Raw genomic sequence first — 19,385 nt, 5'->3', positions numbered from 1 at the left:
AACACAGAATCCCGCTTGCGGGTTTCAGGAGTATTCGGATATTCTCATATGCACCTATGCAAATCGAACCAACCGGATATCTTATCCGTATCCCATTTTTTTAAATAAAAATCTTATAAATTTGAAAAATAAAATCAAATTTAGATGTATTAGGGTTTTAAAAATATTATATAAGTGATAAAAATTTTATAAATTGTAAAAATAAAATCAAATTTAAATAATTAAATGTTATATTTGCATAAGAAATAATACAATAATCATAATAATGATAATACAATAATATTGGTGTAATAAAACTGCCATTAATTTAAATATTTACTTATAATGCCCAAAGAGCCTAATTACCAATTTTTTCTTCTCGCGCTCAAATATAACATTAACCCGCATGCGAGCTAACCTTGAAATAGAAAAAACACATAATCCCGCTTGCGGGTTTCAACGTTATTCTGCGCTTCGTGTGTTTGCTTTTGTTTTGCTTTTGTCTTTTTTTTTTCGAAATGGAGGGTTGGCGGTGGAGCTTAGTACGAGAGCTCACTGAACTCTAATAGGTTTCTAATTAGGTTTCTAATAAAGACTTCGTTCGATATGTGATATTTCAGCCGAACTTCGAATCCATGGCACTTATTACGCGCTTAAGCCACCTGTCCACATTAGCAATCAAATGGCTTGATATCAAGAATTCCACAAAGGTAAATTACCTAATAACCTTGCAAAATAGGCTATCCATCTTCCTTGAGTTCATATAAAAACATTATCCTAAATACCAAAAAGGACAAGCTTGAATTCCCAATCCCACCTGTGTACATAAATTGTTCTTATTTGATTGAACTTCTTGTCTTGTAACAAATGACTCCACAGACATTTTCTTGCAAAGTACGTAATTTGAAGTCAGGCGTGTAATCTTGCATGACAAGAATAGGTACGTAAAGAATAAGAAAATTCATTATGTAACTTAAACATAAACGGTAGTAATTAACCCCAACTACTTGGGATATATCTGTAATTTTGGCCCTGATGACGTCAGAAAAGGGGCCCAATTTTTTATCAAGGGAGGTAAGTGAAATTTTGAGAACCTCAGGAGATGTCAGTGAAAGTGTCAGAAACCTCAGGGAGGTTTCTGAAATTATCCCTTTTTTTTAAAACTCTGACACTGCTGCCGGACTAACAAAAAATTGAGCCCGACAGCTAGTTCAAATTTTTTTTTTTTTTAAAAAAAAAAAAAAAAAGCCCGAGCGGCAGCCAGTCCAATTTAAAGAAAAAAAAAAAAAGCCCGGCAGAATTCTGTTAAAGATGTCTCAATTTTTTCTTCACCACGTTAAAAATCTGTCAAAGCGCCCTTCTCCTCCCCTTCGTTCTTCTCTTGCCCGTCGTTTCTTCCTGGCATCATCCATCCCCCACCTGTCACTCTCTTCTCCCTCTTCTTTTTCTTAGTTCTTAGCCTCCTGTAACATGCGCCTTATTTATTAGTAGTAGTAGTTTTAAGTGACCCAATAATCCCATACCCAGAAGCCAATTTTTTCCCCCTTCCCATCAAGCAACAATTACCCTGTTTCAACAATCCATTTTTATAAATTATGTCCGTTTCCTTGGACATTTTCTCTGCTAAATCTTGCGGATTCTGAGCAATCTGGGAAAGGCCCTTTTGTTCACTGTTTCAGTGAAGAAGGGGTTTTGTAATAAAGGTATGATGTTTTTCTATTTGAGATATGAATTTTGACATTGAAGATCTACTTCCTGTTTGTGTTGCTATTGATTTCTGTCAGCCGTTGGGCTTGTTTGATGTTTGACTGATGGCTATATCTGGTCTTTTTTGTGTATTTTTTAATGGGTTTTTACCTAACATTTTAGTTTTATAAATCTCTCCTCTGATGGTTCATTTAAGGCTTGATATGCCAATGTTTGCAATTGGTTATTGTCCAAGTGAAAACCAAAAAAAAAGGGAAGGGAATTGCAATTGGGGGTTTTATGATTGTTGGAGTCAGAATCCGGGTAGGGTAGGGTAGGCTAGTGTTTTTCTTACAATCTGGTGAGACCATTTGTAAAAGTTTTAGTGAATTCATTGAGTTTGTGAAGCCACTGGCTGGTTCTTGCCGTAGCTGCTTGATTGAAAAGGGAATATAACCGTGGAAACACTTCTGTCTTAATATACTGAAATCTTTCCTCAAACGAAATGAAACACAAGCAGGGCAGCTTCCCAAGTCATGAGATTCCAAGACACTTCTGTCTGCTGTGTTTCTAATTTACCAACTACAGTCTCCAGTCCATCCTTCCACCTCTAACCCCAGCCACAATCCACCAACAAACTTCTCTGTCCCTGTGTTACCTGTTTTATTTTTATGTATGTACATTGCTAGCAGTTCATAGGCATGATCCCATAAATCAGATTTTGAAAGAAAATGGATTTTGCTATTTCAACAGGCATGATCCTATGGTGTTTTTAGCTCTGCATTGCTTGGATGCAGAGAATTTTTGCAATTCTGTTGAGCATTTCAAGTATATAATTGTCTGCCCTTTTGATTTGGTTAACTGATTGCATCATAGCTGCTTATCATAGGTTTCTAAGGAAGTTTTAACCTTCTTAAGACAACTTTGAAAGTTTATGAGAATTCGCCAAAGTCATTTTCAGCACAATATGTTTATGGACATCTATAATGGTCATTCAAATTGGTAAGTTTTCATGATCAGTGCGTTAAATGGAAAAAAATCTACTCAATTTACACTTTGCCACGAGATTAACGATCATCCTTACAGCGAAAACCACGGATCTCCACATGGTGTTCCCTCTGCTTTCAAGAAAATCCATATTTTAGGCATTCTAGGCATCCTGATATGGAACTCTAATGCATAGTGAGGATTACTGTCCTTGTGATATATACAACAAGAAAGTTGATCTTGGTCATTTCTCTACTAGTAAAACTTGTTCGAGTGGTAAAGAAATATTTACATTCGACCTTCTAAACTGATTTGAGGTTTTGGTGATCCATTTAACAGGGAATGTCAAATATTGGATGTTAGTTAAAGAAGGATAGGAAATCGTTACCTTAACAGATTACTAAATAATTTTGGTCCTTTTAGCCTTTTCTGTCTTGACTACTGTGGCTCTCATTGATTTGAGGTCTGTCTTGACTACGTGAAGCAGTTCTTATTAACAAAAGTACATATACTTGTTTTCTCTTGGTCGTGTGATATCAATTTCCACTTGCGCAAGTAATTCACCTTCTCAAATCTACCCAGTTTTTGAGAAGAAAAATTCTATTTGCCAACGTCTTTCCGCTAGTCCTCCCAGTTGTGAAATTTTGAGTGGCTGGTAATTCAATGTTTTGGTCTGTACTTTTCAGTTTGGTTGTTTTGGCAAGTAGTCCAAGGAAGAAACAAATACCTGTCTGGCTTGGTCGACTGGAATATTTGCGGACCATGTGCGAGATGTAATAGTCGATGGCATGAATTTTCTTATATCATCGTGTATACGTCAGTCACTATCATTTTTTTTACGTTATAGCTATTACATATATCACAATGATTTATAAGTAAATTATAGTTCCAGGTCTGTTTCCTCTTTTATACTCTTATTTTTCTTGGGAACAGAGAAAATCCAAGCCCCATCAAAAAATTGCAAGACAGAGAAAATCCAGAAAAGGGAACAAAAGAAAAAGGAAAGGGAAAACATAGCAAAAGACTGGGCGGAGGAATTGTAGCTCGCTGCCAGCACCAGAACCTTCCACCACCACCTGCGAATCTTCACCGAGAGAGAGCGCTGTAAGCTATCCTTTTCCTTTAAATTTCAGTTTCTCTTCAAGCTCAGACTCTTGAAGCTCTCAAAGCACATCTTTCTTGAATTTGTCTATTGCAATTTTCCTGTTGTTTATCCACGATTTTGTGAATATACATGCTTTATGTGTTGATTGGATTGAAATCCCTTGTGTTTCTGAGGATGCGAGGCTAGTTATAACTTCGATTGAGCAGGGAATCGTTGAATTTCTTCATGCCCATTTATTGTTTGATAAAATGCCCAACTGAAAGTTCTACCTGAAGGACGATTGACCTGCATCTTGCGTGTGAGGAAAACGAATATTCGGCAAGTTCAATGCTTGTCAAAACATAATAGTTGATTTTCAGGGTAGAAAGGAGAGTTTTGAGAGATCTTGATGTGCTTTCTTTTTGCACCTTTTTCTGTTTTTCTTTTTCTTATCCTTTCCTTTGTATGAACTCGAGTTATGCCATGAGATTGTGTGAGAGGGAGCTTGTGCGAGTTTCATTTTCTTTTGGGATTGGCCAGAGTTGAACTTTCTGGTGTTTTTCGTCGGAGAAGAAGGACGAAACGGCAGCTGACGTTTAGCTGGTTTGGAGAAGATGATTATTTGTCTAAATTTATAATTTCAGTCCCTCAATTTTCCCTTTCTTTGTGATTTAATCCCAGAGTTTTAGAACTTCATAATTTGACCCCAGAACTTTACTTTTATGCTTTCAGTTAGGTCCTTTGCCATTATTTACTCAACCATTAGTTTACTTAGCATTTTTATTTGCCAAGTCAAGTTGTAGTTATTTTATTTTTCTTTCATAGAAGTGATAACACCCATATAAGGGGCATAGGAGCATTTAATTTTTGTAAATTTCTTTTTCTTTTTCCTTTCTTTTCTTCTAGTTATAGTCAACCACTGTTTATTTTGTCATGTGTGATCGAGTGGGCCACGAGCGCGTTATCCCGTGGCTTTTCCAACGTAAGCCATGGAATTAGTCATCTCCTTCTACATTGTTTTGATGTGTTATATTTGCTTTTATTTAGACAATCTTTTATTGCATGTTATGTGTTTAGTTTAAATTAATTCAATTTTGGCCTTAAAATTAAAAGAATAAAATTAAACTTGCAACCAGCTTTGCCAGGTGTAGGGGGGTGCTCAAGGATAAAGTCTCGACCTTCCCCCCTCACAATTGTAGCTCCCGAATTCATTGCTTTGATTTCGAAAGACCTGGAGTTGTCTGATTAAAGGGTTAAATTTGTGTTTTAAAAAAAAAGAAAGAATTACCTTTTTTAAGGTGACTTGGTACGCCTAAATCCAATACCGAGAGGCAACTCCAAATTGTTGAAAAATCCTTTTTCAAGACTTTAGTGGGCCCAAACCCGTTGCCTTTGCCAAGTCCCATTTTAGGCGCTTTTTATTTTTATTTTCCTTATTTTTTTAAAATCAATTTTAAACAAAAATTCTAAAACCATTTTTAACCTAAAATTTTTATTTATTTATTTTTAAAAAAAATGGGGCTCAACAACAGTTACATAAAGAACAAATTTTTTAAACCTGAAGGTCAATGAAAATTTATTTATGGTGCAGTTTCATATGATTTTAGTGTTCTATCAAATGATGCATATCTTGATTTTTCAGTACCATAATAACTGCCACTGCATTATTTGTACGCAGGAATAAAGAGCAGATTTAAATTCATCATGGGCAGCGATAGGAGCAGTAGAAGCAGGAGGGAAATATCCTCATCCAAGTCCAGTCATAATCGTGGCAGCGATGATGACAGACATCAAAAGAAGAATAGAAAAATCACTGAGGATGATATTGCCGAGTACTTGGCAAAGAAAGCTCAAAAAAGGGTAACTCTGTTTGTTTTTATCTTTATAAGTACCATTTGGTTTATCTTCTTTTACTTTAATTTGATTGACACTATTTCATTCAGCTTCAACCTTTTTTTTAAACTTTAGGCAGCAAAAGTTGCAAAGAAATTGAAGGCCCAGAATATTTCTGGATATGGTAATGATTCAAATCCATTTGGAGATTCCAATCTAAATGAAAGGTAAATTATATTCCTCTGTATTTTGAATTGCGGACATGTCAGGAATGTATGTTAGTGTTGGTAACCAAGTTTGCTTTAACTGTGTTTTTATTTTGAAGTTCAGAATGAGGCTAGATAATTTTATCTTTGTTTAGGCTTTGGTGTGGAGGTTTTTTTTTTTACCATGACCACCATTGAAATGATTGTGGTATCTTTATTCATGATGCCCTGTACATTTTCTGATTGGTCATGGGCTCAAAAAGCTGGCTTTATTTTGTCAACGAGCACCTATGTATGGAGAAACGTATTTGAAGAACAGAAATTTTGCATTTTCACTATAAGATTCCAGGAAAGTTTGCTTTGGTAGTGCATTTTTACCTTTGTGTGAAAACTCAGGCTTGTAAACTAAAAGGATGAGTAGAATGAGATATTAGATAAGAAATAGTAAGTCCCTTTCAGAAAAAAAAGAATTCAAGCTAGAGATTTGAGATTCATGGTTGATACTTAGGATCATAGAAACATTTATGACTGATAGGAAGAGAAAAGGATACTTTAACACTCTCATCAATATTGAACAAGAGGGGAAATTAGTTCACTGTAATCTATAGACTCAATCTTTCGGTTAAAGGTTGACTAAGAAGGGCATCTAGCTGACACTATGAAATTTAGCCTATAGCTTGTTCAAACCTTAGGCCCTGAGTGTGATTCAGCAGGCTTTTCTTATATTTTATGTTTATGAAGAAGTTTGTATTTTGGAGAACATTGTTTACATAGTTTTATGTGATAGTTCAAATAGGCTAGTGCATCTTAGGGCAATTTAGTACCTCTTTGGTTAGTGAACTTGGTGATGGTTTTCCTTCTTCCCACCCTTTCCATCTGTGTTTGTGCCTCTGTGTGCTTCTTCAGTAACATAAGGCTAATAGCCTATGTGCATGTTCTCATTTGTATATTCATTTAACCTATTTAATTAATGCATGAAGTAGTTTTGGACACTGTATCAGTTTTTCTCTTGTTCAAAAGATGGGGCTAGGAGAGCTTATATAAAAGTTTTCCACCAGAATCTGTGGACAACAATATTGAAAAATTTATCATAGTTTACTATTTTGTTTTTGAAAAAATCTAGTTGTCCCTTGAATTTTCTGTGTAAAAAATGTCCCCTTGCAGATTTGTGTGGCGAAAGAAGATTGAACGCGATATCACCGAAGGCATGCCACTTGAAACGTTTTCATTAAAGGCAGAGAAAAAGAGACAGAGAGAAAGAATGGTATTTTATAGACTAGTATTGCTTTTTTTTTTTTTTATGTTCCTTAGAGTAAATGAAGCATGCTGTATGAAATACTGCACTTGACTGATTGGTTACTGGTACATGCATCTCTCACTCCTACAAATCATGATTATCTTCATTGTCCAATAAATCGTTTCCCAATCGTTTCCCCTCTTGTCGCTTTCTTTCACAAGTCAGAGCATTGAGATCTGTTTTTTTATGTACAGGTCTGCATCCCTTACTTTACTCACCTAAAACCCAGCAGTAGTAATTCTAGTTTCATGTATTCATAATTTGATTTTTTTTTCCAAATTCCTCCTTGAAGTGTTCCAGTTGTGCAATGACTGCAGCAGTTTCATGAAAAATATTGAGAAGACGTTTACTTTTTGTTAAGTTAGTACTCAATGGAATTAAAATTGTAGGCAGAGATTGAAAAGGTGAAGAAAAGAAGGGAAGAAAGGGCTATCGAGAAGGCACAGCATGAAGAAGAAATGGTAATATTGTTTGTCTTTGGTATCTAAAGTTCTTGATGACGGATTTTAGGACATACTTTCTGATTTATCAATGTTTCAGCATTTTGGCAATTTTACCATGTTTTGATTGAACAGGCATTATTAGCAAGGGAACGTGCTCGAGCTGAATTTCAAGACTGGGAGAAGAAAGAAGAAGAGGTGGATGTCTCAAATCTTTCATGACCTTTGTTTCTTTTGCAATATGTGTAATAAAATTTTCTGATAATTAAAATATGAAACAGGGAAAAAGAAGCTTCTTCAATTCTTTGCTGTAAGGTGGATGTTTTGCTCATTCCAATTCTGCTATGTTAACTCATTTTATTGCTTGCAGTTCCATTTTGATCAAAGCAAGGTTAGGTCAGAGATACGGTTGCGAGAAGGCCGCACTAAGCCGATTGACATTCTTACTAAGCATCTCAATCCTTCAGATGACTTGGATATAGAAATAAATGAACCATACATGGTCTTCAAGGTAATTATTACTTGTTTTCTCTAATGCAGTGTCTTGCTATCATAATGATCCTTGACCATCTTTGTCCTCTTTTTCATATGCTTCACTATTCAATTGACTGATTAGCTACTAATATGTGCATTCTATCTCTATTATTAACCTCACACAAGAAGAACCAAACTCATGATCTTGCAAATTCATGTTTCTTTGAAGTAGTGACAGTATTACTTATCAGGAGAATATAGAGGCTTAAAATAGTACCAACTTCTGGGGTTAATAGGGTGTATGGTGCATGAATATTCTGTTAGTATAAATCATTTGGTGCAACTATTTAATTCCTGTCAAATCTCAGTAACTTATTTTGAGTACTATCCCAATCTAGTTTTGCTGCTACATAATAGCAATAATACCTGAAGTATTAATCATTTTTTCATCACGGGGGTAGGTGGGGAACCACTATTGATCCTCTTAGAAAAAAAAAATTCTAAGTAGTTTATACTTTTGAAGACATTTACTAGTCTTGCTGCTCAATTGGTAATCTGGATGCAATGCTTTGGCATCTCATGCTAAGTGAACTTGAGGCTGTACCCTCTTTCTTGGGTCACATTAGTCTCTTAAGTGCCATAGGAAAGGAATGCTGCTATGGCAGCAATGATACTCAAATCATTCTCATATTCTTATGGGGATGGGTGTCTCTAAACCTTGGGGGAAATTTTGCTCTAGAGGTCTTATGCTTTTTATGAGTAAATCTTTAAATCTTCATCTTTCAGTTCTTCTTTTTCTTTTTTGTTCTCTTGTGAGTATAATGGTCTATATTGTGAATCTGCCCAAGCATAAAAATGAAGATTGCATAGCTAATAGGTTTTCTACTGAGGAAAAGAAATCCAGTTGCATCTGGAAGCAGAAGGTGGGTTAAAATGGTGGTTATCCTTAGATGAACCTTGGATGTATGTTTTCTTGAGTGCTGACACTAAATTTTCCTGTTTTGCACAATTGAATGACATTCTTGTGTTTTTTATGCTTTCTTAAATGCTGACTATGAATTTGTCCTGTTCTGATAATTGAGTGGCATACCTGTGCTTTGGTGGTTCTGAACATTCTATGATTGTTATGTGCAATGCAGGGTTTAACTGTAAAAGAAATGGAAGAACTTCATGAAGACATTAAAATGCATCTCGACTTGGACAGGTCAACGCCAACACATGTCCAGTATTGGGAGGTAGTTCCTCTTTTCTTATCACCTGTTCTTTCTTTGTTGGGTCGAGGATTTATTGAGATGTATGCTCCTCTCTTAGTACTTCACTGGTATAGTATAGCATTTGTAACTCTTTTTATGAATCTTGGTTCTATTATATCCCAAAATAATGTTAATCTTTTAGCTAAAAAGCTGCAACTTGTGGATACTTGCTGATATTTTGGGTAGCCTGTGTGTTGTTTGGCGATTTACTTTCTATGATGCAAGTGAACATTTTATGGCTTCAGACAAACTAGCACTATGGAAAGTATTATCTTACTCTTGAAGAAACAATAGTGCTTGATGCAAAATGGCCTATTAGTGGCAGATTGGAATGTAGTAGGCTCTTCTGCATTTATATCTGACTTATTGGTCCATTCTAATAAATCTGATCTGACAATTCAATGGTTGCACATTTGGTTATTCAGACCAAGGTGGTCAGGATGTTATGAGCAACTGCAGCAAAAATAAGCATTTCTTGCAAATTTGATGTAAAGAGCTTAGAAAGTGCTCTGATTGCTAACATTTTCTGCTGCTGAGGAAAATATTTCCTTGTTTATTTTCTTTCTCTTTGATTCTTTGCTGATTACACGTTTCTAATCCCTCTCCTGATTGGTGGACACCCACTACCTCAATGAATTTGAACACGAATAAATAAATCGAGAGTCACACAATGTACAAAGGAAGAGCAATAAGTGAAAAGTTTCGAAAACAATGTGAATCATATCTTCAGGACATTGGCCTGGTGGCATGTTGTTGGAAGGAAATGATTGAGGAAGTAGAACTGGATTAAGAGGATGGAGGAAGTGGAACTGGATTAGGATGGTTTGTTTTTGGCTTAGTTGTTCATGGTGTAAGATAGACTCAATAAAATTGCTTCATAGTCATGATATTTGCTGCACAAGACCTTCAAGTTTGTTATGGTTGTGTAGGCTGGATATGTGCTGTAGCCTTAGTAATCTGACCTTGCAAATGAATGGAAGTGTCTGGATATTGAACCTAGAAATCTGATTTTATGGTTGTTATTGAATTTTATGTGTAAATAATTGTTTTACTTGTATATTTAATTTATGTCATCTTTCATTTGGTCTTAATTGGTGAGACAGATGGATCACAACTTTCATCTGAATAATGATGCCTGATCTACATAAATGGGCAAAGCAAATAATCTGGTTGAGTGTGCTGGAATTGTTCTTACCTGAAGGATTATTCTAATTGAAATTTTAACTCACATAAAGGTGTCAGGATAATTGTTGGAAGTTGATAAGGTTGTTGAATTTGTGCCAAATCAATTTTTTATTTTATGTGAATCACCTACAACTTCTAGTAACTTGTACGAAGTGTTCATACTACCACATATCGAGCTAGTGTGTTAGTTGTTATGAAATCCTAGGACTGCCTGTCTCCGTGAGTGAAACCTTCTACTCTATGTGAAATATCCTGTGTTTTCAATGCACTCAACTTGAGTGCAGACTTTGCAAATTCTCTTTTCAGACTTCGTTTCTTTCCTTCTTTGATAGTGTATCTTAATTTTATGATAATTTTTTCAGTATCACATTGTGAAAGTTGTTTGCTCATCTGTTTCTCGATCACATGTCAACAACCCCAAACTGGTTAGATAATCTATTGAGACATAATCTCAGCACAGGTGTATACCTGTTCCTAATTTAGTTAAAGCTTCACCATTGATTAGTTGTCAAGATTGTTTATCGAGTACATTTTCATGGTGCGCTTGTGGTTTTTTTTTTTTTGGACTTCTAGTCAACATCATTCGTAGTATAGATAAATGGTGTTTGAATGCTATAATCTAAATTTCTAATTAACATTAGTTTGAAGATCCTTCTTAAACTATGTTGGAAATTCTTGTAAAGTTCTGGATGTAATTCCCAATTAATTCATATCTGTACAAATTGGAATTGTTGCAGGCACTGCTGGTGGTTTGTGATTGGGAACTAGCTGAAGTTCGGAAAAAGGATGCTTTGGATCGAGCCAGAGTGCGTGGAGAGCGACTACCTCCTGAGTTACTTGCTGAAGAGAGGGGAATGCATTCAAGCATTGAGGCAGATGTCAAGAGGCTCCTACAAGGGAAATCCTATGTCGAACTAGAAGCTCTACAGTCTCAGATTGAGGCACAGATGCAGTCTGGTACAGCTAAGGTGGTTGAATATTGGGAAGCTGTTCTTAAACGTCTCCACATCTTCAAGGCTAAGGTAAATAGTGCAGTGATGCTTCTATACTGCTTTAGGGTTTGTGGTGCGCTTTGCCTGATTAATTCCTATTTCCAATTTCAGGCTTGTCTGAAGGAAATCCATGCCAAATTGCTACGCAAGCATTTACAGCGCCTTGAGAAACCTTTGGAAGTTGGAGATAGTGAAAGAGAGTTAACTCCACAACCTGACGAGGAAGATGCTGGTAGTGATGGAAAAGGTGTTGAAATTTTGTCATGTTTGGGACTTCTCCTACTTTTGCACCTTAATTTTTGGCTGACTTCTTCTTCTGTGCAGATGCTGAAACACTCTCTCCTGAACCTATAGTGCATGAAGACACTCCAGAGTTGGATGAAGAGGCTGGATCATATTCGCCGCAGTTGATTCATGGTGATGAAAATGAAGAAGCAATTGACCCGGAAGAGGATAGGGCTGTACTGGTAAGAACAGAGAGATTCTTGTGCTTTTTATGTAGATTATCTGATTATGCTAAAAGAGAAATATAGTTTTTTCCTACAATATGCTGAAGCTATGCATATTTGATCCCTATATATAGGAGAGGAAGCGTATGGCTGTCTTGGAAGAAAGGCGTCTCCAAGAATTGACTGTAAGACCTACTCCTCCTGAGGATAATTTCGAGAAGAAAGCCATGAAAGCAATGGGAGCCATGGAGGAAGGTGATGCAGTATTTGGCTCGAATGACGAAATAAATCTTGATTCACAGGTATGTCAGCTTGCCCTATACGTGTGCTTCTAGCCCGTGTTCATCAAAATTCTAGTTTCTCCATTTTCTTTCTCTAATTTGGTGTGGATGCAGGTCTATTGGTGGCATGATAAGTACCGACCAAGAAAGCCGAAGTATTTCAATCGTGTCCACACTGGTTATGAGTGGAATAAATACAATCAAACCCACTATGACCACGATAACCCGCCCCCGAAGATTGTACAAGGCTACAAATTCAACATTTTCTATCCAGATCTTGTTGATAAAGGGAAAGCTCCAACTTATGCCATCGAGAAGGATGGCGATAGTTCAGAGACCTGCATCATCAGGTTCCATGCAGGGCCACCTTATGAAGACATTGTAAGTTTCCTCCTCTGACTAACCTACAATTGCACAACATCATTTGGCTGGTCTTTTTGCTGGAAATTGCTTGAGCAAAACTGAGTCGGTGGTTGTTTCTGTACAGGCATTCCGGATAGTTAACAAGGAATGGGAGTATTCACACAAGAAAGGGTTCAAGTGCACATTTGAACGTGGAATACTGCATTTGTACTTCAACTTCAAAAGATATAGATACCGGAGGTGATCCCTTGGCTGTCTATTTGGAACAAGAAATGCTGCATCATAATTTTCATTTTCTTGAAAATTTTGTAGTACCATTTTTGGTTTACATGTTTTTGCCAAAGAGTAAATATTGACCCGTCTGAAAGTGTAGAAGCTGAATGTTTAATATTGGTTGTAAAACACAGTATTAGTAATTTACCATTTCGAAGAAACTCCAATTTATTTTCTTCACGAGTTTCCTTTTACGAAGGATTTGGTAGTAGTTCCCTTTTTGTATCAGCTTGGAGGTTTTACATTTTTAAGTATTCAAATTCAACCCAGACAGATTGCACTCTTTCTTTAGTTATTTTTTGGATTTTAAACTTGTAATTTCATTTCGTAATTATACATAAAATCAGTATGTGAGTTAATAAATTACATTCACTCATCTTTACTTTTACTTCCACAATGAAGTTTCATAATCAACTAAGTTTTGATCATTTCAAAATCAAATCATTGTTTTCCTGGGCTGGCTGTGGTTTTGTACAAAGCTTCGAATTGGCGTTTTTCAGAAGAGAGGGGGAAGGGGGGGGGGGGGGGGTATATTTTATACTAGAGAGGATTTTAATATTCAATAGAGAAAACTAAATTGGAAATTGAGCAAGTAAGAAACAAATATTATGGGTTGTTCCTCGGACTTGAGCCACAGCACATCCCACACGCTTATCCCAAATATTTATTTTCCTATCTAGACCAAGCTGTAAACTTTATTTGAATTAGGTTTACCATTGGCCATTTTCTCCAACTGTCCATTTTAACACCCAATAATAAATTTGGATTGGGAGAAGGAAACAAGTTTAATTGGTCCACCGTTATATTTATTAAAGTATATTTGTTAAATTTGTGATCTAATCTAACTTGGTAACTTAACATGAAGTTTGGTTAACAAGCGTTCTAGGACATTTGTTAGGATAATTTCGAGATTTTGGAAAGTATTTAGATGCACGAGAGGGCAAATTAAATATGAGTGTGTGCATTCACATAATAAGTTATGTGTAATATAACTATATTATTAACCAATACTTCTCCAAACACTCCTTAGAAAAATCCTTTTACTTGATCGCGAGAATGTTATCCAAAGAAAGAACTTTCATAGTTGGAAACCAGTATGCTGAAAACTTCTTGAAAATGTAAGGTGTAGTAGGCTTGTAATCCTCTAAGATGGAAAAAAAATGTGTGCATATCACTTGGGCATCCTTTGAATTGAAGGAAATGAACCCAATGGGAAGGAGAGGACTTCAATGGAATAAAAGAAGGAAAAGTAGAAAAAGAAAGGAATCTCTAGTATATATTGTCTAGAATGGGAAGTAAAAGAAAGGGAGGGAAAAGATATATTATTTATTTGATCTTTTTCTTTATGGTGAGTGAAGAAATTGGAAAAAAACCACTAAAAAATTAGTAAATATTAACAAACATCAGTACACAAAATTAATATTCAAAAAATCTCAAATATTACCAATAAAAAAATTGGAGCTTAAGTTTTATGGTTTTATATTGTCAATTTCCTTCCTTCTCAGTACTATTTTTTTTTTTTGGCAAAGAAAAAGGTTGTGAAATTCCTTTTGCTCTCCAGAATGCAGATTTCGTCAACCAACAAAAGATAGCGGAAAAACTTACTGCTGAGAGCTAATTGATTTAATTATTTTTTTTTGGGAAAAATCAATTACATTACAAATGGCATTCTAAAATTTGATTAAATCCGTGACGTTTGCCTTTTCTTTTAAAAAAAAAAACAAAAAAATTGACCTTTATCTTTTGATTACACCTCCATTCGCTTGTACAACCGCTTTGCTATCCCTAATATATTTATTATTTAGGGTTAATCGCATTTTATCCCCTTTAAGTGCGGGCCATTTCTCAGTTTACCTCCAACGTTTGTTTTTCCTCAATTTACCCTAAAGACTAACAGTCAACTGCCCTCCTGGGTTAGCTCATCCGGTAGCAAGCGCTTCTTCAGACCACGCTTACCAGGTTTCGAGTCTTGCATGGGGCTACCGTGTTCGAGGGGGTAGGGCCTCCCCTCTCGGGCCACAGAGAATTAGTCGGGGTGAAGGCCCGGATACCTCCTGTGTTTGGAAAAAAAAAAAAAAAAAAAAAGACTAACAGTCAACTCCAATGAGATTAACAGAATAAGGAAAAGACAGAAATATCCTTAAAAAAAATAATGAGTAACCCAAAATACCCATACCATATGTCTAGGTTTATGGGGCAAAAACAAGTTTCCAAAATTGTCCTGAAATAATGGAGCCATCTGTCATATGGGACAAAAAAAGGGAAACCGAAAGACAGGGCTAATTACTTAGAATATAGGTTGAAAAAAGAAAAGTCAGACACTTATGGGTTTGACAGAGGGGGTGTATAAATCTATGGGTGCCGGGCTGACACAGCTCGGCACCTGACACCCAAATATTTTTTTTTTAAAAAAGACCCATGGGTGCCGGGCTGTGTCAGGGCTGGCTGACACAGCCCGGCACCTTACACAAACCTTTTTTTTTAAAAAAAAAGATGGCATCAGCCCGGCACCTGACACAAAGTATTATTCCCCAAAGTTGGACAACTGAAATAGCCTCCCGAAAAAATGAGCATTTGACCATAAGGGATTACTTGAATAATATCACTTCTTTGGCGTTTTATTCTTCTAAATATCCCTATACGCACTTAACTATTACGCAGCCATGGAGTTTCGTAAAGAAATTTCTCAAGGTCTATTAAATAACAACAAATAATAACAAATAACATCAAATAATGCATTATAATTAAATAATTAAATCATTTATAATAAATTAATGAATATTTAATAAATAACAAATTAAACCTAATTCATCACCTTAATTAAATGCATTTAATCGAACCTCTTAAAACACGGTACATGCTTAATTGAATTAGTTTAGTGATAGAATTAGTTTAAGTAGTTTAAGTAGTTGTTTAAATTTGTTTAATGGATTAATTTAAAGAGCCTAATTAAATGAATGTAGATGTAATTTATGTAGTATTGAATTATGATTATGAAAACTTGTTAATTAGTTCGGGTTATTTAAGTAATTGAAAGAATTGGCATATTTAATAAATTCAATACATAAAATTGATGTATTTAGCATAACTTAATTAACGATATTAGTGTTATTAGTTTAATGCAATTCACTTTATTATGCAAATTAGTTGATAATTAGTTTATGTTATTTAGTATATGATTAGTTTAATTAGTTTAGTGGATTAATTAGTTTAATTAATTATGGAATTAATTAATTTTAAGAGGTTCGATTAAATGAATTTAGATGTATCTGGCGAGGTTAATTAATTGAATGAATTTTTGTATTGAGTTTTGATTAAGATAGCCATTTAGTCGAGGCAATTTAAGTATTTGAAATAATACCCATGCTAATAAAATAAATACATAAAATTAATGTAATTAGCATAGCTTAATTGTGACACTAGTGATATTAGTTTAATGTAATTCACTTTATTTGTTAAGTTAGTTGATAATTAGTTTATGTTATTTAGTATATGATTAGTTTAATTAGTTTAGTGGATTAATTAGTTTAATTAATTGAATGAATTAATTTTAAGTGGTTCGATTAAACGCATTTAATTGAGGTGATGAATTAGGTTTAATTTGTTATTTATTAAATATTCATTAATTTATTATAAATGATTTAATTATTTAATTATAATACATTATTTGATGTTATTTGTTATTATTTGTTGTTATTTAATAGTCATTGAGAAATTTCTTTACGAAACTCCATGGCTGCGTAATAGTTAAGTGCGTATAGGGATATTTAGAAGAATAAAACGCCAAAGAAGTGATATTATTCAAGTAATGCCTTATGGTCAAAAACTCGTTTTTTTGGGAGGCTATTTCAGTTGTTCGACTTTAGGGAAAAATATTGTGTCAGGTGTCAGGACACAGCCCGGCACCTACCATCTTTTTTTTTTTTTTTTTTAAAGGTTTGTGTCGGGCTGTGTCAGTCCGATATCTTTTTAAAAAAAAATTTTGGTGTGTGTCAGCCCGACATCCATAGATTTATACACCACCTTTAACAGGGATTCGGGATTGGAACGGTTGTCAGAGCAACCATTCGGAAGGTGTAACATCATTTACATACGGTATAACATTATCTGTACAAAGTGTAACGAATAGAATAACAACGAGTAACACTAGAATAACATTTTTATAGGTCTCACATGACGTGAAAATCGAGTTGTAAGAAGTGATCTGAACCGTACAAATTTTTTTAACCTAATCATGATCGGAATGGTTGTCTATGACAATCGCTCCAGCCCCTCCTCCCTCTAACAGACTCACAAGTGTCTGACTTTTCTTTTTTCAACCTATATTCTAAGTAATTAACCGGAAGACAGAAGGTTTCCTTCCTCTTTTGTCATTGTCGGTCAAGTTTCTCTCCCCTCTATCAGCCTCTTTCTTCTTCTGCATTCCTAGCAAAACCTCCAAAACCTCCATTAAAGAACTTGAAACGGCACCAGAATGTCTGATCGAAGTTTCGTGAAACTCTAATCTACTTGGGGCCCTTCTATATCAAGGCAACCATTTTGGGCCAGACGTATATAATTTTGGGTATTTTGCATATTTTAAATCAGAGAAAGATATACCTGCTTGGCGGGTCGGACCCAGGTGCAATTGACCCATCGGCGGTGAAATCTCAATTGGGAAGGAGCAAAGTGAAGTTCGTCGGGCTGGATTGTGAAAGGTGACGACGAACCTCAGAAGAGAGGGGGACTGGGGCTGCTTGTGGTGGTAGTGGCGGTCGGCGTCGTGGTGGTGAAGAAGAAGAGCGGTGATGACACCAGTCCACCAGCCGTCCCTAGAGTAATCATCGACGACGTCGCCTAGGTCAAACTAGGGTTCAGAAGAAGGAGGGTCAGGAGGAAGATTGGGCATACCGGCACTTCAATTGTCTCGACAACTGGTCTGATGGGCAGCCATAGGAGTAGCAGCAGCAGGTGGCGAATATCCTCATCCAAGTCCAGTCTTAGACATCAAAAGAAGAAGAAGAAAATCACTGAGGATGATATTGCCGAGTACTTGGCAAAGAAAGCTCAAAAAAGGGTAACTCTGTTTGTTTTTATCTTTATATGCACTATTTGGTTTATCTTCTTTTACTTTAATTTGATTGGCACTATTTCATTTAGCTTCCAACCTTTTTTTTAAACTTTAGGCAGCAAAAGTTGCAAAGAAATTGAAGGCACAGAATATTTCTGGATATGGTAATGATTCAAATCCATTTGGAGATTCCAATCTAAATGAAAGGTAAGTTATATTCCTATGTATTTTGAATTGCGGACATGTCAGGAATGTATGTTAGTGTTGGTAACCAAGTTTGCTTTAACTGTATGTTAGTGTTGGTAACCAAGCTTATATAAAAGTTTTCCACTGGAATCTGTGGACAACAATATTGAAAAATTTATCATAGTTTAGTATTTTGTTTTTGAAAAAATCTACTTGTCCCTTGAATTTGCTGTGTAAAAAATGTCCCCTTGCAGATTTGTGTGGCGAAAGAAGATTGAACAAGATATCACCCAAGGCATGCCACTTGAAACATTTTCATTAAAGGCAGAGAAAAAGAGACAAAGAGAAAGAATGGTATTTTATAGACTAGTATTGCGTCTTTTTTTTATTTTATATGGTCCTTAGAGTAAATGAAGCATGCTGTATGAAATACTGCACTTGACTGATTGGTCATTGGTACATGCATCTCTCACTCCTACAAGTCATGATTATCTTCATCGTCCAATAAATCGTTTCCCAATGTTAAGAAGAATAATGTCTTTGGCACACAAGAAGAAGGAAAACTGGGCTAAAAAAATGATGTATGAGACAAGCAAACCAAATGTTGTCATGCTGTTATGTTAATCCTCTCTGTTTCCCCTCTTGTCGCTTTCTTTCACAAGTCAGAGCATTGAGATCTGTTCTTTTATGTACAGGTCTGCATCCCTTACTTTACTCAGTTAAAACCCAGCAGTAGTAATTCTAGTTTCATGTGTTCATAATTTGATTTTTTTTTTCCAAATTTCTCCTTTAAGTGTTACAGTTGTGCAATGACTGCAGCAGTTTCATGAAAAATATTCAGAAGACGTTTACTTTTTGTTAAGTTAGTACTCACTGGAATTAAAATTGCAGGCAGAGATTGAAAAGGTGAAGAAAAGAAGGGAAGAAAGGGCTATCGAGAAGGCACAGCATGAGGAAGAAATGGTAATATTGTTTGTCTTTGGTATCTAAAGTTTCTTGATGACGGATTTTAGGACATACTTTCTAATTTATCAATGTTTCAGCATTTTGGCAATTTTACCATGTTTTGATTGAACAGGCATTATTAGCAAGGGAACGTGCTCGAGCTGAATTTCAAGACTGGGAGAAGAAAGAAGAAGAGGTGGATGTCTCAAATCTTTCATGACCTTTGTTTCTTTTGCAATATGTGTAATAAAATTTTCTGATAATTAAAATATGAAATGGGGAAAAAGAAGTTTCTTCAATTCTTTGCTGCAAGGTGGATGTTTTGCTCATTCCAATTCTGCTATGTTAACACATTTTATTGCTTGCAGTTCCATTTTGATCAAAGCAAGGTTAGGTCAGAGATACGGTTGCGAGAAGGCCGC

General features: G+C 35.5%; 2 protein-coding genes across 4 annotated transcripts in view; both read left to right on the top strand.

Moving 5' to 3' along the window:
• The first annotated feature begins 1,355 nt into the window (after positions 1-1,355).
• Positions 1,356-12,976, top strand: LOC113749626 (cactin-like). 3 transcript variants are annotated; one of them, XM_027293436.1, is made up of 15 exons: positions 1,356-1,682; positions 3,586-3,756; positions 5,415-5,596; positions 5,705-5,796; positions 6,940-7,039; positions 7,462-7,533; positions 7,648-7,710; positions 7,883-8,023; positions 9,126-9,221; positions 11,162-11,446; positions 11,528-11,648; positions 11,741-11,883; positions 12,000-12,167; positions 12,261-12,527; positions 12,634-12,976. In XM_027293436.1, the coding sequence occupies exons 3-15, from the start codon at positions 5,441-5,443 to the stop codon at positions 12,751-12,753; spliced, it is 1,824 nt and encodes a 607-aa protein (XP_027149237.1). In that variant the 5' UTR covers positions 1,356-1,682; positions 3,586-3,756; positions 5,415-5,440; the 3' UTR covers positions 12,754-12,976. The 3 variants fall into 3 exon arrangements, with proteins under 3 accessions (XP_027149237.1, XP_027149235.1, XP_027149236.1); XM_027293434.1 differs by having other exon boundaries at positions 1,357-1,682; positions 11,528-11,663; XM_027293435.1 differs by lacking the exon at positions 1,356-1,682 and adding an exon at positions 3,434-3,468 and having other exon boundaries at positions 11,528-11,663.
• Positions 12,977-17,119: 4,143 nt separating this feature from the next.
• The window catches only part of LOC113750774 (cactin-like), a 9,925-nt gene continuing 7,659 nt past the window's right edge, over positions 17,120-19,385 (top strand). Inside the window, exons 1-6 of the mRNA XM_027294716.1 lie at positions 17,120-17,838; positions 17,948-18,039; positions 18,273-18,372; positions 18,910-18,981; positions 19,097-19,159; positions 19,332-19,380. Coding sequence (XP_027150517.1) covers positions 17,704-17,838; positions 17,948-18,039; positions 18,273-18,372; positions 18,910-18,981; positions 19,097-19,159; positions 19,332-19,380 — 511 coding nt within the window. The 5' untranslated portion in view covers positions 17,120-17,703. The remainder of the gene's footprint in view (positions 17,839-17,947; positions 18,040-18,272; positions 18,373-18,909; positions 18,982-19,096; positions 19,160-19,331; positions 19,381-19,385) is intronic.

Source organism: Coffea eugenioides, chromosome 10, assembly GCF_003713205.1.
Source record: "Coffea eugenioides isolate CCC68of chromosome 10, Ceug_1.0, whole genome shotgun sequence".
Classification (NCBI taxonomy): domain Eukaryota; kingdom Viridiplantae; phylum Streptophyta; class Magnoliopsida; order Gentianales; family Rubiaceae; genus Coffea; species Coffea eugenioides.
The sequence above is the reverse complement of the archived record's forward strand: the minus strand, read 5'-3'. Positions and strand labels throughout refer to the sequence as shown.